Source organism: Hypanus sabinus, unplaced genomic scaffold (genome assembly GCF_030144855.1).
Source record: "Hypanus sabinus isolate sHypSab1 unplaced genomic scaffold, sHypSab1.hap1 H_5, whole genome shotgun sequence".
Lineage (NCBI taxonomy): Eukaryota > Metazoa > Chordata > Chondrichthyes > Myliobatiformes > Dasyatidae > Hypanus > Hypanus sabinus.
Window position 1 is genome coordinate 874,182 of NW_026779046.1, and position 19,253 is coordinate 893,434.

Genomic DNA, 19,253 nt, shown 5'->3' on the forward strand with positions numbered 1-19,253 from the left:
ATGTCATTGTTCAGCCTTCTCTCATGAGTATGTCCCCATCGGAGACTCCGCACCATAACTTATCTCACACAAAGGATCAATACTTGCTTCAAACTGTCATCAATTCATCTGGCCTCACCCTCATTCCCTTTGCACAACCCAACCCTTCCTCAGCTACCCTATGACTCAAAGCTCATTTTTCTTTTCCTTTCTCAGTTTTAATGAAGGGCCCCAGACCTGAAACATTAACTGCTTCCCTCTGCACAGATGCTGCCCGACCTGCTGAGTATTTCTGAGTTACTCATTGTGTCTCCGATTTCCAGCACCTGCTGTGTGTTTGAGCTGTTAGGGTGAATTGCAGCTACAAGAGTTGTCACCTACTGTGGATGAAGAGTCAAGACAACATCCAGACCCCCCAGTTAACCAAAGACCACATCCAACCTGGATCTGCTCTCTTCCATCAGGCAGAAGGTCCAGGAATCTGAAAGCACTACCACCAGGGATAAGGACTGTTAGCAGCAGGTCGGAGCTGCTAGAACGACAAGATGGTCTCCTGTTGACTCACAATCAACCTCACTATCACCTTGCACCTTACTGTTCACCTGCACTGCACGTTCTCCGGAAATGTCAGGACTTCTCTTTTGGGAGCAAAGGTAGATGAGAGGCGACTTGGTGCGGGTGAGCAAGATGTTAAGATCCACGAATTGAGTGCATAGCCAGAGACATTTTTCCAGGGCCAAAATGGCTAACATGAGGGAGTGAGGGAATTGGAGGAAGTTCTGAGGATCAGAGTTAGGCTTTTTAAACAGAGAGTGGTGGGTATGCAGGGTGGTGATAGGGGCATTTAAGAAACTCTTACAAAGCAGGGTAGAAGAATGGTGGGAAGAGTCAGATGGATTGTGAGCTGAAGGGACTACTGTGCTGTAATGTTCTGTGTTCAGCTACACGTTAGTCTGCATTCGGTTACTGTGCCCTGTTCTACCTCAATGCACTGTTATACTGATTTGACCTGTATGAACAGAAACAAGCTGTCCATCATACATTGCTATTGCCGTTCCCATTTCACTGAGACACAGGAAGCAAACCTCTCTTTTCAGCTCTTTATTTCATTGGAGGAAATATTTGGAGAGAGCAGATGCTTGGCTCCATCACTTGTATCGTTTCTTCAGGTTTTTTGCTAGACGTTGTATTGCAGGAGACTGGAGGTCCAAAGTACTTGGAGCTTCTCCACTCTTCATGAGCTGCTCATGGGCCTCATCAAACAACTCCTTACCCAGGGCTGCCTTGACTCGATCCCGCCAGGCAGCTAGCTTGGGCCGATCAGCAAATGGGTCAAACCCAACACTCACGGGCTGCAGGAAAGGAAAGACGATAAGTGAGAATCATCAGCCAGCAGCACAGCAAGACGAAGGAATGGTGGGAAAGCTACAGTGAGACTCGAGGGAGCTGTCCACGACAGTGAGACTCGATGGAGCAGTCCACGACAGTGAGACTCGAGGGAGGTGTCCACGACAGTGAGACTCGAGGGAGCTGTTCACGACAGTGAGACTCGATGGAGCTGTCCACGACAGTGAGACTCAATGGAGCTGTCCACGACAGTGAGACTCGAGGGAGCTGTCCACGACAGTGAGACTCGAGGGAGCTGTCCACGGCCGTGAGACTCGAGGGAGCTGTCCACGGCCGTGAGACTCGAGGGAGCTTTCCACGACAGTGAGATTCGAGGGAGGTGTCCACGGCCGTGAGACTCGAGGGAGGTGTCCACGGCCGTGAGACTCGAGGGAGGTGTCCACGGCCGTGAGACTCGATGGAGCTGTCCACGACAGTGTGACACAAGGTAGGTGTCCACGGCCGTGAGACTCGAGGGAGCTGTTCACGACAGTGAGACTCGATGGAGCTGTCCACGACAGTGAGACTCGATGGAGCTGTCCACGACAGTGAGACACGAGGGAGCTGTCCACGACAGTGAGACTCGATGGAGCTTTCCACGGCCGTGAGACACGAGGTAGGTGTCCACGACAGTGAGACTCGATGGAGCTGTCCACGACAGTGAGACTCGAGGGAGCTGTCCACGACAGTGAGACTCGAGGGAGCTGTCCACGACAGTGAGACTCGATGGAGCTTTCCACGACAGTGAGACACGAGGGAGCTGTCCACGGCCGTGAGACACGAGGGAGCTGTCCATGGCCGTGAGACTCGAGGGAGCTGTCCACAGCTGAGACTCGAGGGAGCTGTCCACAGCCGTGAGACTCGAGGGAGCTGTCCACGGTGTGTGAAGGGACTCAGGTAGTGATTCGTCAAAGCAGAGAGTAATATGGAGGGAGCTGAGACTGACCAGAACATGAGAGTCTGAGAATAGAGAGAGGGGCAGTGCAAGAGAGAGGCGGAAGTGGGTAAAAGAGGGCAGGAGGGGCAGAGGGTGAGAGAGGGAGGGGACAATGAGAGAGTTAAACCACAAGTGTGGGGAATGAATGTGAGAAAGTGGAAAAAATAGGAGTGAGGGAAACAGAGAGAGGGAGGAGAGAATGAGTGAAAAAGGAAGTGAGAAGGAGAGAAGTGGGAGAGGCAGAGGCAGGTGTTTACTGTAGTGACTGCGTGGAGTTACACAGATGGGGAGTCTGTGCAACATCGAGCTACAAGACGTGATGCCAAATCTGACAGAGGAGAGAGGAGGGAGAGGCAGAGCAGTCCATGGCTGAGGTGGGATGGAAGTGTGCTGTATCTGGGAGGCTGGAATGGGAGTATTCCCCTGGGACCGAGCGTCAGAAGTGGAGGGACTGAGAATCTCTGATCGTGGAGCAGAGAACAGTGGGTGGGATGAATGCTTCGTCACGATTTAAGCACCCAGGCTGGGGAGTGAGGACACCTGGCCTTCAGCCCAGGACCCTCGAGGACCGCCGAGGCCACCGAGGAGGGTGTCCAGAGGCTCTAGGCCTCGGTAGTAACCGGTCCTTCCACCTCACCTGCATCAGCTCCACGATTGCGAAGAGGTCGGCCAGGGACACCTCGTTCCCTACGATGAATGGTCTGTCCTGGAGGAACTTGTCTTCCAACAGCTGAATTGAACTCTGCAGGTCCTCCACCGCCTCATCCAGCTGCTCCTTCGGAATTGGCTGGCCCGTCAGCAGAGGGAGCAGACGCTGAGGCAAACAGTGCAGAGGTCAGTCATCCTATTCAGTATCAACGGGCCGAGATGGAGTGGCCATAGAAAGGATGTGTCCAATAGTGGGAGGGCACAGCCTCCGATAAAAGGACATTCCTTTAGAACAGAGATGGCAGAGGCTGGTGAATCTGTGGAATTCTTTGCCACAGGTGGCTGTTGAGGCCAAGTCATTGAGATATTTAAAGCAGTTTAATAGCTTTCTGATTGATAAGGCTGTTAAAGGCCAAAGGGGGATAGTGGGAGAATGGGATTGAGAGGGATGAATACATCAGCCATGTTGGAATTACAGAGCAGACGCAATGGGCAGAAGGGCCTAATGTTGCTCCCATGTCTTGTGGACCAGAGTTCCCTTTCTGTTACTTCCTGCAAACGGGTGTCCCTCTCAGCACACACATTCCTGGAGTGTTCCTGCCTCCCTGTGGACCATATGGGTCGGCTCAACATCGAGGTCCGAAGGACCTGTAATGTGCTGTAGTATTCTAGTGTCTAACATCTGTCCAGTGGGAGATCATTCCTCCAGTCCCCTCTACTCATTACTTGTAAAGACTATAAACTGGTCCGCACTGAAACGGACAGATGGACGAGATTCAGTTCCTGGATTCCCACTGTAATCTCTGAGAACATAATCCAGGGACCAGAGAGAATGGATCCCCTCCCACAGCTACCATCTCACCCCAGGAGGTGAGCATCAAGAAAAACACTAACAGCAAACTATCAGCTCAATGATGGACAGTGTCTGTAAGCCAGGAACTTCCAACTTGGATGCCCTGCAAAACAGGTGAAGAAACCTCCAGAGCATGCCTGATGTAGACATGAGGGAGCACTCTGCCTGCTCCTGACTTAATGTAGGTAAATGGTTTGTGCTGTGGGCTGCAGCAGGGTGACGTGTGATGTAGGGAACACATTTTACCGTACATCAGGGTGACGTGTGATGTAGGGAACACATTTTACCGTACATCAGGGTGACGAGTGATGTAGGGAATACATTTTACCGTACATCAGGGTGACGTGTGATGTAGGGAACACATTTTACCGTACATCAGGGTGACGAGTGATGTAGGGAACACATTTTACCGTACATCAGGTGACGTCTGATGTAGTGTACACATTTTACCGTACATCAGGGTGACGTGTGATGTAGGGAACACATTTTACCGTACGGCGTGTGACGAGTGACGTAGGGAACACATTTTACCATACATAAGGGTGACGTGTGATGTAGGGAACACATTTTACTGTACATCTGGGTGACGAGTGATGTAGGGAACACATTTTACCATACATCAGGGTGACGTGTGATGTAGGGAACACATTTTACCGTACATCAGGGTGACGAGTGATGTAGGGAACACATTTTACCGTACATCAGGGTGACGTGTGATGTAGGGAACACATTTTACCGTACATCAGGGTGATGTCTGATGTAGTGTACACATTTTACCGTACATCAGGGTGACGTGTGATGTAGGGAACACATTTTACCGTACGGCGTGTGACGAGTGATGTAGGGAACACATTTTACCATACATAAGGGTGACGTGTGATGTAGGGAACACATTTTACTGTATATCTGGGTGACGAGTGATGTAGGGAACACATTTTACCATACATCAGGGTGACGTGTGATGTAGGGAACACATTTTACCGTACATCAGGGTGACGAGTGATGTAGGGAACACATTTTACCGTACATCAGGGTGACGTGTGATGTAGGGAACACATTTTACCGTACATCAGGGTGACGTGAGATGTAGGGAACACATTTTACCGTACATCAGGGTGACGTGTGATGTAGGGAACACATTTTACCGTACAGCGTGTGACGAGTGATGTAGGGAACACATTTTACCGTACATTAGGTGACGAGTGATGTAGGGAACACATTTTACCGTACATCAGGGTGACGAGTGATGTAGGGAACACATTTTACCGTACATCAGGATGACATGTGATGTAGGGAACACATTTTACCGTACATCAGGGTGACATGTGATGTAGGGAACACATTTTACCGTACATCAGGGTGACATGTGATGTAGGGAACACATTTTACCGTACATCAGGGTGACAAGTGATGGAGGGAACACATCTAACCATACATCAGGACGACGTGTGATGTCGCGTTCGTCCCAACAAGCCCATGCTACCAAATTACATCCATATGACCAGTCACCTGACTAAGCTGTAGGGAAACTGGAAGTCACGGTCTCGGGGAGAACGTACTGACAGTGGGAGAATTGGACTGGGGTTGCTAACTTGGCAGTAAGGATACTCTACTGTGGATGTGCTGTGCAGTGCAATTTGTCGGTATTTGGCCAATGATCAAATACAGCTGTATTTGGGACTAGCACGGGTGAGGGGCTGAGTGGCCTGTTTGCTTGCAGTAGGACACTATGATGATGGTGTTGTGTTAGCAGGAGCAGCCACTCGCCATGGGGGTGGGGGGTCGGTGCTCTGCGTGTGAGCGCAGTCGGGTGAACTGAGATGGCCCAGTTCCAGTGCCACTCTGCAGTGCATTGTAACGGAATAAATCTCAGTCAGAGCCCCTCCCCTGAGCTCAGCAGTGGAGGGGGACGTCATTGAGAGCTAGTGGCAGTATGAGCAGGGGCAATGATGCCACGCACAAAGGTGAGGGCAATCGGAGGCTGTTCCACCGGCACTGTCCGTGTGGACAGCTGAATGGGCCTGGAGCCCAGCTCTGCTCAAGCAGCAAGTCGGTTTGGCTGGGGGGCAGTGGGAGGTGGGGAGGGGAGAGAGGGAATTCCAGACATGGGGACATAGATCTGGGAGTCCAGGGCAATGTGGGAGAGTTTTGGGGCTATTCAAGTTATGCAGAGGAAATGATCTGGCAGTGCAGGTTATACCCTGTATCAGGTAGGAGATACAGAAGCCTGAAGACACACACTCAGCGATTCAGGAACAGCTTTTTCCCCTCTGCCATCTGATTCCTAAATGGACTTTGAAGCTTTCGACCTCACTTTTTTATTATACAATATTTCTGTTTTTGCACATTTTTTAAAATCTACTCAATATACATAATTGATTTCTCTGCCGGTGATAATAAACCTGATTCTGATTCTGATCACTCTTAATGTAGGCCCTGCTCTGAAATACATGCGATCAAACTTCCCAAGCAGGCAAAAGTCGAGTGTGGCACCTCCGAGGGGAGTGCAATGGACCCCAAGAAACCTCACACTCCCCGACCTTTCGAACCCCACCCCGTCTCCCCATTCTCTTCCAGACGGCCTGTGAAAATTCTTAATTATCCCCAACTGTATCACTCGGCCTTGGACTCTGATCTCCTCTCCCTATCTCTCAGATCTTGTCTCTAAAACACCCAACCAGAACCCTGGCTTTGATTCCACCCCTTCCCGAACATCTCTGAGCAGTGTTCCTCCTCCACCAACACCCCGCTGGACTCCAACTGCGCTCTGGCTATTTGGAGCGCTGCCATTTGCTCCAGCACTGGCCCGGGGACTGTTGTCCCTGTGACACACAGAGCAGTGCAGGAACGTACAATTGTACTGCTGTCTCACATTGGGCCCTCCCCAATTCCCCACACCCCTCCCAAATCACCTCATCCCCTTAACCCCCTCCCCAGGCCCTCTCCAATCACCTTAACCCACTACCCAGCCCCTCTCCGATCACCCCCTCCCCTCCCCCACAGCCCCTCTCCGATCACCCCTCCCCACCACCACAGCCCCTCTCCAATCACCCTAAACCCCTCCCCAGCCCCTCTCCGATCATCCCCTCCCCACTCCCACAGCCCCTCTCCTCCCCTCTCCCATAGCCCCTCTCTGATCACCCCTCCCCTTCCGCCACAGCCCCTCCAATCACCACCTCCCCTCTCCCAAACCCCCTCTCTGATCCTCCTCCCCTCCCCCGCAGCCCCTCTCCAATCACCCCCTCCCCTACGCCCCTCCCCCAAATGCTCCTATCTAACCACATCCTTCCCACTGCCCCTCCCCCCACACAGCCCCTTTCCCATGGCTCTACCAAGGCGAAGGGAGAATGTGTGTGAAAACCTGCAGAAATGTGGAAGCTTGGGGCATTCGGTGAGTGATCCCGGGGCCACTGGACTCTGGCTGGTTGAGCACCAGATGAGCAAATCCTCGTGAAAACCACAGTTTGTTCACGTGGACGATCAGAGTGAAGCCACAGACTCTATTGTTGAAGCACGATCCCTGCAGTTAACTGACAACCCAGCAAAGTTTCAGCGATACCTGCAAACTGAGGCAGTGTGACAGGGCAGGGAAGGGTTAGAGCTGGGGGGGGAGGGGTGGTGGGGAGGGGCGACTTGGAGGTGATGGGGTGTGGGTATGGAGGGTGGGAAGAGCAGGGTGGTTGGAGGGGAGCGGAGGTGGAGAGTGGGACTGGTTGGAGGAGTGTGAATTGGAAGGAACCATCAAGTTTACCTTGAACATAAAGAGCCTTGATCCTTGGAACCTAATGGCCGTGTGCTGCCAGGCCAGGTACTCGTCCACACGGGCTCTCAGCTGCAGATCGGAGGGGTACCAGTGGTTGGGGGTCCGGTATTTACCAGCCAGGTACTTCAGGATGGCCACACTGGGAGAGGGGAGTGAGGGGGGAGATAGGGAGCATCATTCTCTTATCAGGTTAGCTTCCAGCCTACTTCAACCACTCTCTTCCAGAACATCCAGCAACAGCTCCATCTTGCCCGGTGCGGGGGTGAGGGACTGCCTCTCTCCATTGTAACTCAGATTGGCATCACTATCCAGCAAGATCCAGACCCCAGGGAGACACAAACACTGACACAAGATCCAGACCCCAGGGAAAGACACAGACAATGACACTAGATCCAGACCCAGAGAGAGACACAGACAGTGACACTAGATCCAGACCCAGGGAGAGACACAGACAGTGACACAAGATCCAGACCCCAGGGAGAGTCACAAACACTGACACTAGATCCAGACCCCAGGGGGAGACACAGACAGTGACACTAGATCCAGACCCCAGGGAGAGACACAAACACTGACACTAGATCCAGACCCAGGGAGAGACACACACACTGACACTAGATCCAGACCCCAGGGAGAGACACACACACTGACACTAGATCCAGACCCAGGGAGAGACACACACACTGACACTAGATCCAGACCCAGAGAGAGACACAGACACTGACACTAGATCCAGACCCAGAGGGAGACAAAAACACTGACACTAGATCCAGACCCAGGGAGAGACACAGACAGTGACACTAGATCCAGACCCAGAGGGAGACAAAAACACTGACACTAGATCCAGACCCAGGGAGAGACACAGACAGTGACACTAGATCCAGACCCAGAGGGAGACAAAAACACTGACACTAGATCCAGACCCAGGGAGAGACACAGACAGTGACACTAGATCCAGACCCAGAGGGAGACAAAAACACTGACACTAGATCCAGACCCAGGGAGAGACACAGACAGTGACACTAGATCCAGACCCCAGGGGAGACACAAACACTGACACTAGATCCAGACCCAGAGGGAGAGACAAACAGTGACACCAATCATTATCCACTCGTTTACACTAACCCTGTTCTCACACCGACTCTGTACCAACCATTGTACACTCGTTTACACTAACCCTGTTCTCACACCGACTCTGTGCCAACCATTGTACACTCGTTTACACTAACCCTGTTCTCACACTGACTCTGTGCCAACCATTATACTCGTTTACACTAACCCTGTTCTCACACCGACTCTGTACCAACCATTGTACACTCGTTTACACTAACCCTGTTCTCACACCGACTCTGCACCAACCATTGTACACTCGTTTACACTAACCCTGTTCTCACACCGACTCTTTGCCAACCATTGTACACTCGTTTACACTAACCCTGTTCTCACACTGACTGCACCAACCATTGTACACTCGTTTACACTAACCCTGTTCTCACACCGACTCTTTGCCAACCATTGTACACTCGTTTACACTAACCCTGTTCTCACACCGACTCTGTGCCAACCATTGTACACTCGTTTACAATAACCCTGTTCTCACACCGACTCTGTGCCAACCATTGTACACTCGTTTACAATAACCCTGTTCTCACACCGACTCTGCGCCAACCATTGTACACTCGTTTACACTAACCCTGTTCTCACACCGACTCTGCGCCAACCATTGTACATTTGTTTACACTAACCCTGTTCTCACACCGACTCTGCACCAACCATTGTACACTCGTTTACACTAACCCTGTTCTCACACCGACTCTGCACCAACCATTGTACACTCGTTTACACTAACCCTGTTCTCACACTGACTCTGTACCAACCATTGTACACTCGTTTACACTAACCCTGTTCTCACACCGACTCTGCACCAACCATTGTACACTCGTTTACACTAACCCTGTTCTCACACCAACTCTGCACCAACCATTGTACACTCGTTTACAATAACCCTGTTCTCACACTGACTCTGTCAATCATTGTACACTCGTTTACACTAACCCTGTTCTCACACGGACTCTGTCAATCATTGTACACTCGTTTACAATAACCCTGTTCTCACACTGACTCTGTCAATCATTGTACACTCGTTTACACTAACCCTGTTCTCACACGGACTCTGTCAATCATTGTACACTCGTTTACAATAACCCTGTTCTCTCACTGACTCTGCACCAATCACTGTACACTCGTTTACACTAACCCTGTTCTCTCACCGACTCTGTACCAACCATTGTACACTCGTTTACACTAACCCTGTTCTCACACCGACTCTGCACCAACCATTGTACACTCGTTTACACTAACCCTGTTCTCACACCAACTCTGCACCAACCATTGTACACTCGTTTACACTAACCCTGTTCTCACACCGACTCTACCAACCATTGTACACTAGTTTACACTAACCCTGTTCTCACACTGACTCTGCACCAACCATTGTACACTCGTTTACACTAACCCTGTTCTCACACCGACTCTGCACCAACCATTGTACACTCGTTTACACTAACCCTGTTCTCACACCGACTCTGCCAATCATTGTACACTCGTTTACACTAACCCTGTTCTCACACTGACTCTGCACCAACCATTGCACACTCATTTACACTAACCCTGTTCTCACACTGACTCTGCACCAACCATTGTACACTCATTTACACTAACCCTGTTCTCTCACTGACTCTGCCAACCATTGTACACTCGTTTACACTAACCCTGTTCTCACACCGACTCTGTGCCAACCATTGTACACTCATTTACACTAACCCTGTTCTCTCACTGACTCTGCCAACCATTGTACACTCGTTTACACTAACCTTGTTCTCACACCGACTCTGTGCCAACCATTGTACATTCGTTTACACTAACCCTGTTCTCACACCGACTCTGCCAACCATTGTACACTCGTTTACACTAACCCTGTTCTCACACCGACTCTGCCAATCATTGTACACTCGTTTACACTAACCCTGTTCTCACACCGACTCTGTACCAACCATTGTACACTCGTTTACACTAACCCTGTTCTCACACCGACTCTGCACCAACCATTGTACACTCGTTTACACTAACCCTGTTCTCACACCGACTCTGCCAATCATTGTACACTCGTTTACACTAACCCTGTTCTCACACCGACTCTGTACCAACCATTGTACACTCATTTACACTAACCCTGTTCTCACACCGACTCTGCCAATCATTGTACACTCGTTTACACTAACCCTGTTCTCACACCGACTCTGCCAATCATTGTACACTCGTTTACACTAACCTTGTTCTCACACCGACTCTGTGCCAACCATTGTACACTCGTTTACACCATCCCTGTTCTCACACCGACTCTGCCAATCATTGTACACTCGTTTACACTAACCCTGTTCTCACACCGACTCTGCCAACCATTGTACACTCGTTTACACTAACCCTGTTCTCACACCGACTCTGCCAACCATTGTACACTCGTTTACACTAACCCTGTTCTCACACCGACTCTGCCAACCATTTTCCTTTCTTCCTGAAATGGACATTGTGCAGTCATCTTTTCTCAGGAGCTGGGAATAAATCCTTGGGTCTGAGGAGAACCTTTTCTCTGATATCTGCTCTGCCGGCACTGACTGTGCCCTCACCTCTCAGCCAGGATGAAGTCACCATCCTTCAAAGCAGGCACCCGTCGGAGCAAGTTCACTTTGCCAAACTCCTCGCTGAACTGCTGCCCTGCGGAGAGGGAACACGGTGCAGAGTATCTGATCCTGCCCAGCCTGAAACCTCATGCAAGGATTGGGAGAAAGTGGTGGCCCGGGGACTAGACAGATGAAGAGAGGGGGCAGAGACTGGAGTGGACAATGAGGTTGGTAGGGAGTAGGGGGACAGAGAAGTGCCTGGGCAAAGCGGAGGAAGGAAGTGTCAGAGTGGGTTCAATCAATCATGTCATGGTATCTACTGGAAATAGCCTCTGGAAGAAAATGGGGGAGAGAGAAGAAGTGGAGGAGGAGGGGTGCAAAGGGGAATAGCCTGATGGGAGGGGTTGTGGGCAGGTAAGTGGAGAAAAGTCAGTGGGCAATGGAGCAGTCAAGTGGTGCTGGAGAGATGGTGTGGAGAAGAGACGAGGGGTTAACAAAGTGGGCTGTTGAGAGCAGTTGACGGAGTGGGATGTCGGAGGAGTGACGGGTGGGATGTCGGAGGGAATATGGAGGGGCTGGACAGTTTGACGCGAACTCTACCTGCCCTTAGACTGACGAACTTGAAGTCAAAGGCGATGTTGTTCTTCTTGGCGAAGATGTAGACGGCGCGGCAGGGCTGGGACAGCAGGTCGAGGTAAAGCTCCAGATCCATGGCGCAGGACGGGATGAAACCGGACGAAGGACGAGCACAGAGCGAGGGATTCCTGACCAACAACTCCGAGTCCAAAGATCGAGTAAGTTAGCCTGTTCAGAGGGAACAGCCTGTCACTGTGGATTGATTCCCCGGACCAGGCTCCGCCTTCGGGAGGGAGGGAACTACCAACGCCCGGACTGCCCCGTGAACGCAATTGTAATATGTGGGACTGGGCCAGCTGGAGAGACCAGAGGACAGATGCAAATACAAACGGAGCCTGAGAGAGATGGAGCACACATACAGGCTCAGATCCACTCCGCTATTCCCGGTTATCTGTGCGCGGTCAAAATCCCTTCCCCCGTGTACCATCCCAGCGTTTCTGAAATGATACCATTACTGTTTGGACCCCCACCCCACACTGGTTGAAGAGTATAGATGTCTGGAGTCCCCATTCACTGGGTGAAGACCATTACTGTTTGGAAACCCCTGCACCTGGGAAAGACTATCACTGTTTGGACTGTCAGACACTGGGTAAAGACTATTACCATTTGGACTGATGGCTTGAGGTGCGTCTATTTTAATGCAAGAAGCATCATGAACAAAGTGGACAAGCTTGGAGCATAGATCAGAACTTGGAGCTATGATGTTGCGGCCATTACAGAGACTTGGATGGCTCTGGGGCAGGAATGGCTACTTAGAGTGCCAGGCTTTAGATGCTTCAAAAAGGACAGGGAGGGAGGCAAAAGAGGTGGGGGTGTGGCACTGCTGATCAGAGATGGTGTCACGACTGCAGAAAAGGAGGAAGTCATGAAGGGATTGTTTACTGAGTCTCTGTGGGTGGAAATTAGGAACAGGAAAGGGTCAATAACTCTCCTGGGTGTTTTTTATAAACCACCCAATAGTAACAGGGAAATCAAGGAGACAGATTCTGGAACAGTGTAATAATAACAAGGTCGTTGTGGTAGGAGATTTTAATTTCCCCAATATTGATTGGCATCTTCCTACAGCAAGGGGTTTAGATAGATTGTAGTTTGCCAGGTGTGTTCAGGAAGAGTTCCTGACACAATTATGTAGATAAGGCTACAAGAGGAGAGGCTGTACTTGACCTGGTATTGGGAAATGAACCTGGTCAGGTGTCAGATCTCTCAGTGGGAGAGCATTTTGGAGATAGTGATCACAATTCTATCTCTTACCATAGCATTGGTGAGGCATAGGAACAGAACCTATGACAATTAAAGAGGAGGAAGTACTGGCACTTTTAAGAAATTTAAAAGTGGATAAATCTCCGGGTCCTGACAGGATATTCCCCAGGACCTTGAGGGAAGTTTGTGTAGAGATAGCAGGAGCTCTGACAGAGATCTTTAATATGTCATTAGAAACGGGGATTGTGCCGGAGGATTGGCGTATTGCTCATGTGGTTCCATTGTTTAAAAAGGGTTCTAGAAGTAAGCCTAGCAATTATAGACCTGTCAGTTTGACATCAGTGGTGGGTAAATTAATGGAAAGTATTCTCAGAGACAGTATTTAAAATTATCTGGATAGACAGGATCTGATTAGAAGTAGCCAGCATGGATTTGTGCGTGGAAGGTCATGTTTGACAAACCTTATTGAATTTTTTGAAGAAGTTACGAGGAATGTTGATGAGGGTAAGGCAGTGGATGTAGTCTATATGGACTTCAGCGAGGCCTTTGACAAGATTCCACATGGAAGGTTAGTTAAGAAGGTTCAGTCGTTAGGTATTAATGCTGGAGTAATAAAATGGATTCAACAGTGGCTAGATGGGAGATGCCAGAGGTAGTGGTGGATAATTGTTTATCGGGATGGAGGCCGGTGACTAGCGGGGTGCCTCAGGGATCTGTTTTGGGCCCAATGTTGTTTGCAATATACATAAATGATCTGGATGATGGGGTGGTAAATTGGATTAGTAAGTATGCCAATGATACTAAGGTAGGAGGTGTTGTGGATAATGAGGTGGGTTTTCAAAGCTTGCAGGGAGATTTATGCCGGTTAGAAGAATGGGCTGAACGTTGGCAGATGGAGTTTAATGCTGAGAAGTGTGAGGTTCTACATTTTGGCAGGAATAATCCAAATAGAACATACAGGGTAAATGGTAGGGCATTGAGGAATGCAGAGGAGCAGAGAGATCTAGGAATAACAGTGCATAGTTCCCTGAAGGTGGAGTCTCATGTAGATAGGGTGGTGAAGAAGGCTTTTGGAACGCTGGCCTTTATAAATCAAAGCATTGAGTACAGAAGTTGGGATGTAATGTTACAATTGTACAAGGCATTGGTAAGGCCAAATTTGGAATATTGTGTGCAGTTCTGGTCACCGAATTATAGGAAAGATATCAATAAATTAGAGAGAGTGCAGAGACGATTTACTAGGATGTTACCTGGGTTTCAGCACTTAAGTTACAGAGAAAGGTTGAACAAGTTAGGTCTCTATTCATTGGAGCGTAGGAGGTTGAGGGGGGATTTGATCGAGGTATTTAAAATTTTGAGAGGGATAGATAGAGTTGACGTGAATAGGCTGTTTCCATTGAGAGTAGGGGAGATTCAAACGAGAGGACATGATTTGAGAGTTAGGGGGCAAAAGTTTAAGGGAAACAGGAGGGGGTATTTCTTTACTCAGAGAGTGATAGCTGTGTGGAATGAGCTTCCTGTAGAAGTAGTAGAGGCCAGTTCAGTTGTGTCATTTAAGGTAAAATTGGATAGGTATATGGACAGGAAAGGAGTGGAGGGTTATTGGCTGAGTGCAGGTAGGTGGGACTAGGTGAGATTAAGAGTTCGGCACGAACTAGGAGGGCCGAGACGGCCTGTTTCCGTGCTGTGATTGTTATATGGTTATATGGTTAATAGTTAGGAAAGCATTCAATTGAAGTAAGGGGAAATATGAGGCTATCAGGCAGGAATTTGGAAGCTTAAATTGGGAACAGATGTTCTCAGGGAAAAGTACAACAGCAATATGGCAAATGTTCAGGGGATATTTGCGTGATGTTCTTCGTAGGTATGTTTCAATGATATGGGGAAAGGATGGTAGGGTACAGGAACTGTGGTGTACAGAGGCTGATGAAAATCTAGTCAAGAAAAGCTTACGAAAGGTTCAAAATGCTAGGTAATGATAGAGATCTAGAAGAATGTCAGGTTAGCAGGAAAGAGCTTAAGAAGGAAATTAGAAGAGCCAAAAGGGGCAAAGACAAGGCCTTGGTGGGCAGGATTAAGAAAAACCCCAAGGCATTCTACAAGTAGGTGAAGGAGCAAGTGGATTAAGACGTGAGATAATAGGATCAATCAAGTGTGACAGTGGAAAAGTGTGTATGGAACCGGAGGAGATAGCAGAAGGTACTTAATGAAAACTTTACTTCAGTATTCACTATGGAAAAGGACCTGGGCAATTGTAGGAATGTCTTACAGCGGACTGAAAAGCTGGAGCATATAGAGATTAAGAAAGAGAATGTGCTGGAGCTTTTGGGAAATATCAAGTTGAATACGTCACCAGGACCAGACGAGATATACCGCGGGCTACTGTGGGAGGTGAGGGAGGAGATTGCTGAGCCTCTGGCGATGAGCTTTGCATCATCAGTGAGGACATGTGAGGTTCTGGATGATTGGAGGGTTGTGGATGTTGTTCCTTTATTCAAGAAAGGGAGTAGAGATAGCCCATGAAATTATAGACTAGTGATCTTACTTCAGTGGTTGGTAAGTAGATGGAAAAGGTCCTGAGAGGCAGGATTTATGAACATTTGGATAGGCATAATATGATTAGGAATATCAGCATGGCTTTGTAAAGGGCAGTTTGTTCCTTACAAGCCTGACTGAATTTTTTGAGGATGTGACTAAACATATTGATGAAGGTAGAGCAATAGATGCAGTGTATATGAATTTTAGCAAGGCATTTGACAAGGCACCTCATGCAAGGCTTATTGAGAAAGTAAGGAGGTTTCATGGTCCGGTCCGTAAAGTCCGTATTCAGGTTCACGATCTGGTCTATGCTCCTTATTCCAGGTTTTCTGGTTTTCCTTTATTCTGTTGGGTGCTCTAATTGAGGCACCTGATCCTCATTTTGGGCTGGCTACATAAATAGCTCCTGGGTTCAACTTTATTTGCTGGGCTGGGTGGCTTCTCTGAGTAGATTTGGTGGTGGACATTGAATTCAAGCTGGTCCTCTGCTGATGTTTTTTGGGGTAGAGAGTGAGCTGAGTGGTTAGTGGATGGCTTGGAGTGGGGCTGGGTTGTTGTGAGGGACATTCTGTGGGAATATTGACTGATGGCCTGTATAGGTCTAGAATGATATTGGTACATGGTTCCTTGCAAACTCTGATAGGATGGCAGGGAGGGAGACTGATGGTGACAGCAGCAACATGGAGTTTGAGTGGAAAGAGGTGGGGAGAGGTTGTGAGAGGGACTAAATAGGAAGGTGATAGGTTGGAAGAGAAAGAAAAGAGTGTAGTGTAGAAAAGAGGGTCTAGTGTAGGTGGATTGGAAAATGAGGGAAGAGAAGTTGAGGAGAAGGGCCTGAGGGCAAAATTGCTAAATGTAGTGGTAAGATTTGAGGGGGAAGGGGAAATAAAGAAAATCAATTTGCTTAATCTAACAAAAATCATCAAGGGGAAGTAGGGGAAGTGAGCCATGGGAGAATTTTAGGAGATGGAAACCTGCTGATGGGATGTAAAACTAAAGAGCAGATGGAGAAGGCAATGACGGTGACTAATGTTGGGAAAGTCAAAGTGTCCAGGGTTGTAAGAGTTGGAGCACAAAGGGTCAATGGTTGCAAGGGGGTGATCTCTGGGGTTCTCCTCAGTGTTAATATGAAGGAGCTAGTGAAGAACTTAAGGGTGAGGAATAGTCCAGTGAAGAGTGTGGAAAGAATGATGAGGAACAGAGAAAAGGGAGACTGAAACTGTTCTGGTAGAATTTGAGGATAAGGTGCCTCCAAAGGAGTTATATTTTGGATTTCTGAGATGCAGTGTAAGAGAATATATACCAAAACCTATGAGGTGTTTCAATTGCCAGGAGTTTGGGCATGTGGCCAAAGTATGCAAAGGAAAGAGAAGAGATGCAAGGTGTGGTGGGGAACATGTATATGGAAAATATGGAGAGGGAGTAGGACCAAGGTGCTGTAATTGTGGAGGTAACCATAGTGTAGTGTACTGGGGATGTGAAGTGGTGAAAAAAGAGGTGGAGGTGCAGCAGATAAGGGTGAAGGAAAAAGTCTCATATGCTGAGGCAGTCAAGTTGGCAGGACAGAAAACAATGAATGAGGGAGGATGTAGCAAAGAGCAAGTGGCAGCTAAAGAAAGGCAAGATAAGAAGAATGAATGGATAGAAAAGAAGAAATTGGTGACCTTTATAGCAGGAGTGGTAAATGCAACTTGTGAGATCAAATCTAAAACTGAAAGGATTCAGATTATTGTGAAAGCTGCAGAGCACCATTTGGGTATGATAGGATTTAAATGGGAAGAGGCAAATGATGAACTCAGGGTACAGTCAAGTCAAGAGCCAGTATGTGTGGGTTGATATTACTAATAATACTACTTCAGTGGAATGCAAGAAGCCTGATTGGTAATGGACAAGGTTTCAAGCAGTTTATAGCTAGTAGGAAAGAAAAGCCAGATGTGTGTATCCAGGAGACCTGGTTAAAACCTAATTTAGATTTTGTTTTATATGGTTATGAGGCAGTAAGGTGAGACAGGAGAAAAGGAGGAGGAGAAGGATGTGCAACTTATGTAAAGCAAGGTATTCCTTATAGAATACTAGGTATAGGAAGTGAACAAGAGTATGTGGTAGTAAAAGTATGGGCTGAAAAAGAGTTGGTGATTGTGAATTATTATAATCCATGCAAAAGGCTAGAGATAAACAAGCTTGAGGAGATAGAAGGGCAGAATAGTAGTAACGTTGTTTGGTGTGGTGATTTTAATGGACATAATTTATTATGGGGGAGCAACAGAACAAACATCAGTGGTCAGGTATTAGAGGAGTTGCTAGATGAGAAGTATTTAGTGTGCCTAAAATGATGGCAGCAGTACTAGAATTGATGTTAATACAGGTAAAGAATCTGTGCTTGATCTTACATTAGTATTAAACTCTATTTCATCAGTATGTGAGTGGTTAGTGTACCAAGAAGGAACTGTAGGAAGTGATCATTACCCAATCTGGTGCAAGATGAATATTTCTGCCTCATTGGTCACAGAAAATACAGGTGGGACTTGGATCCTTGAGAAAGCCAATTGGGAGAAGTTTCTGGAAAAAAGTGATAGATATCTAAGTTAGGACATAGAAACACCTGACAGCATATTAAAACAAGGTATAATATCAACTGCGTTAGAATCCATTCCTAAAAGTAAAGGAGGAACAAAGAGTAATGCCATTGTGGGTTGATAATTGTAAGGAAGCAGTGAGAAATAGAAATAAGGCTTTTAATTTGGTTAAAAGAACTTATAACTGCCAACATAAGGCTCAGTACAAACAATAAGGAGGACAATAAGACATGCTAAAAGGACACACTGGAAGAAGTATTGTGATTCAGTCAGAAACACAACCCAAGCAGGAGAGGTGTGGGGGATGATAAAAAGGATGGGAGGGGACAGGAGAGAGTGGAGGTACCCAGTTCTGGTGGATGGAAATGTGACTGCAGTAACAAATAAGGAAAAGGCAGAGTTGTTGGCAAGTACTTTTGTTATGGTAAATAGTTCTGATAATTTGTCTGAGAAGGGAAGAAGTAGAGAGAGAACAAAAGCTGAAAATATGGCGGCTTTATGTAGGAAAACTAACCTTGACGGTGTGCAAGATGTCCTTTCAGCATGGGAGAATTCAGAAAGGCATGAAATCGAACAGGAAAGACTGCACCAGGTAAAGATGAAATATGCTATAGTATGATAAAACCCCTGAGTGAAGGAAGTCTGGAGAAACTATTGTTTTTGTATAACAAAGTTTGGAATGGAGGGAGAATAACAGGGAGCTGGAAAGAGGCAATAATTATTCCAATAAGGAAACCTGGAAAAGATGCCAGCAGGCCAGGAAATTGCAGGTCAATTGCCTTGACGTCTCATATATGTAAGCTTATGGAACGTATGATAAATGAGAGGTTAGTGTACTTCCTGGAGAGTAGAGGTATGGTGGCTACGCATCAAAGCGGGTTCAGGAAAGGAAGGAATACTATGGATCCAGTGGTGTGTCTAGAGGACGAAATAAGAAAAGCACAAGTAAATAAAGAGACAGTGGTTGCTGTCTTTTTGGATGTTGAGAAAGCTTATGATATGTTATGGAAGGAGAGGCTCCTAATCAAGCTGCATTTAATGGGAATCGGGGGGCCAATGT

General features: G+C 47.9%; 2 protein-coding genes across 4 annotated transcripts in view; both read right to left on the reverse strand.

Moving 5' to 3' along the window:
• Positions 1–1,065: 1,065 nt before the first annotated feature.
• LOC132386072 (glutathione S-transferase theta-3-like) lies at positions 1,066–12,060 on the reverse strand. Its single transcript, XM_059958361.1, has 5 exons — positions 11,844–12,060; positions 11,250–11,337; positions 7,555–7,705; positions 2,940–3,116; positions 1,066–1,331 (listed from the first exon to the last, which is right to left on the reverse strand). The coding sequence occupies exons 1-5, from the start codon at positions 11,953–11,955 to the stop codon at positions 1,128–1,130; spliced, it is 732 nt and encodes a 243-aa protein (XP_059814344.1). The 5' UTR covers positions 11,956–12,060; the 3' UTR covers positions 1,066–1,127.
• The window catches only part of LOC132386071 (uncharacterized), a 29,456-nt gene continuing 22,254 nt past the window's right edge, over positions 12,052–19,253 (reverse strand). For all 3 annotated transcript variants that reach the window (XM_059958359.1, XM_059958358.1, XM_059958360.1), the window contains exons 5-6: positions 18,084–18,176; positions 12,052–12,175 (exon numbers count right to left, since the gene is read on the reverse strand). In XM_059958359.1, coding sequence (XP_059814342.1) covers positions 12,052–12,175; positions 18,084–18,176 — 217 coding nt within the window. The remainder of the gene's footprint in view (positions 12,176–18,083; positions 18,177–19,253) is intronic.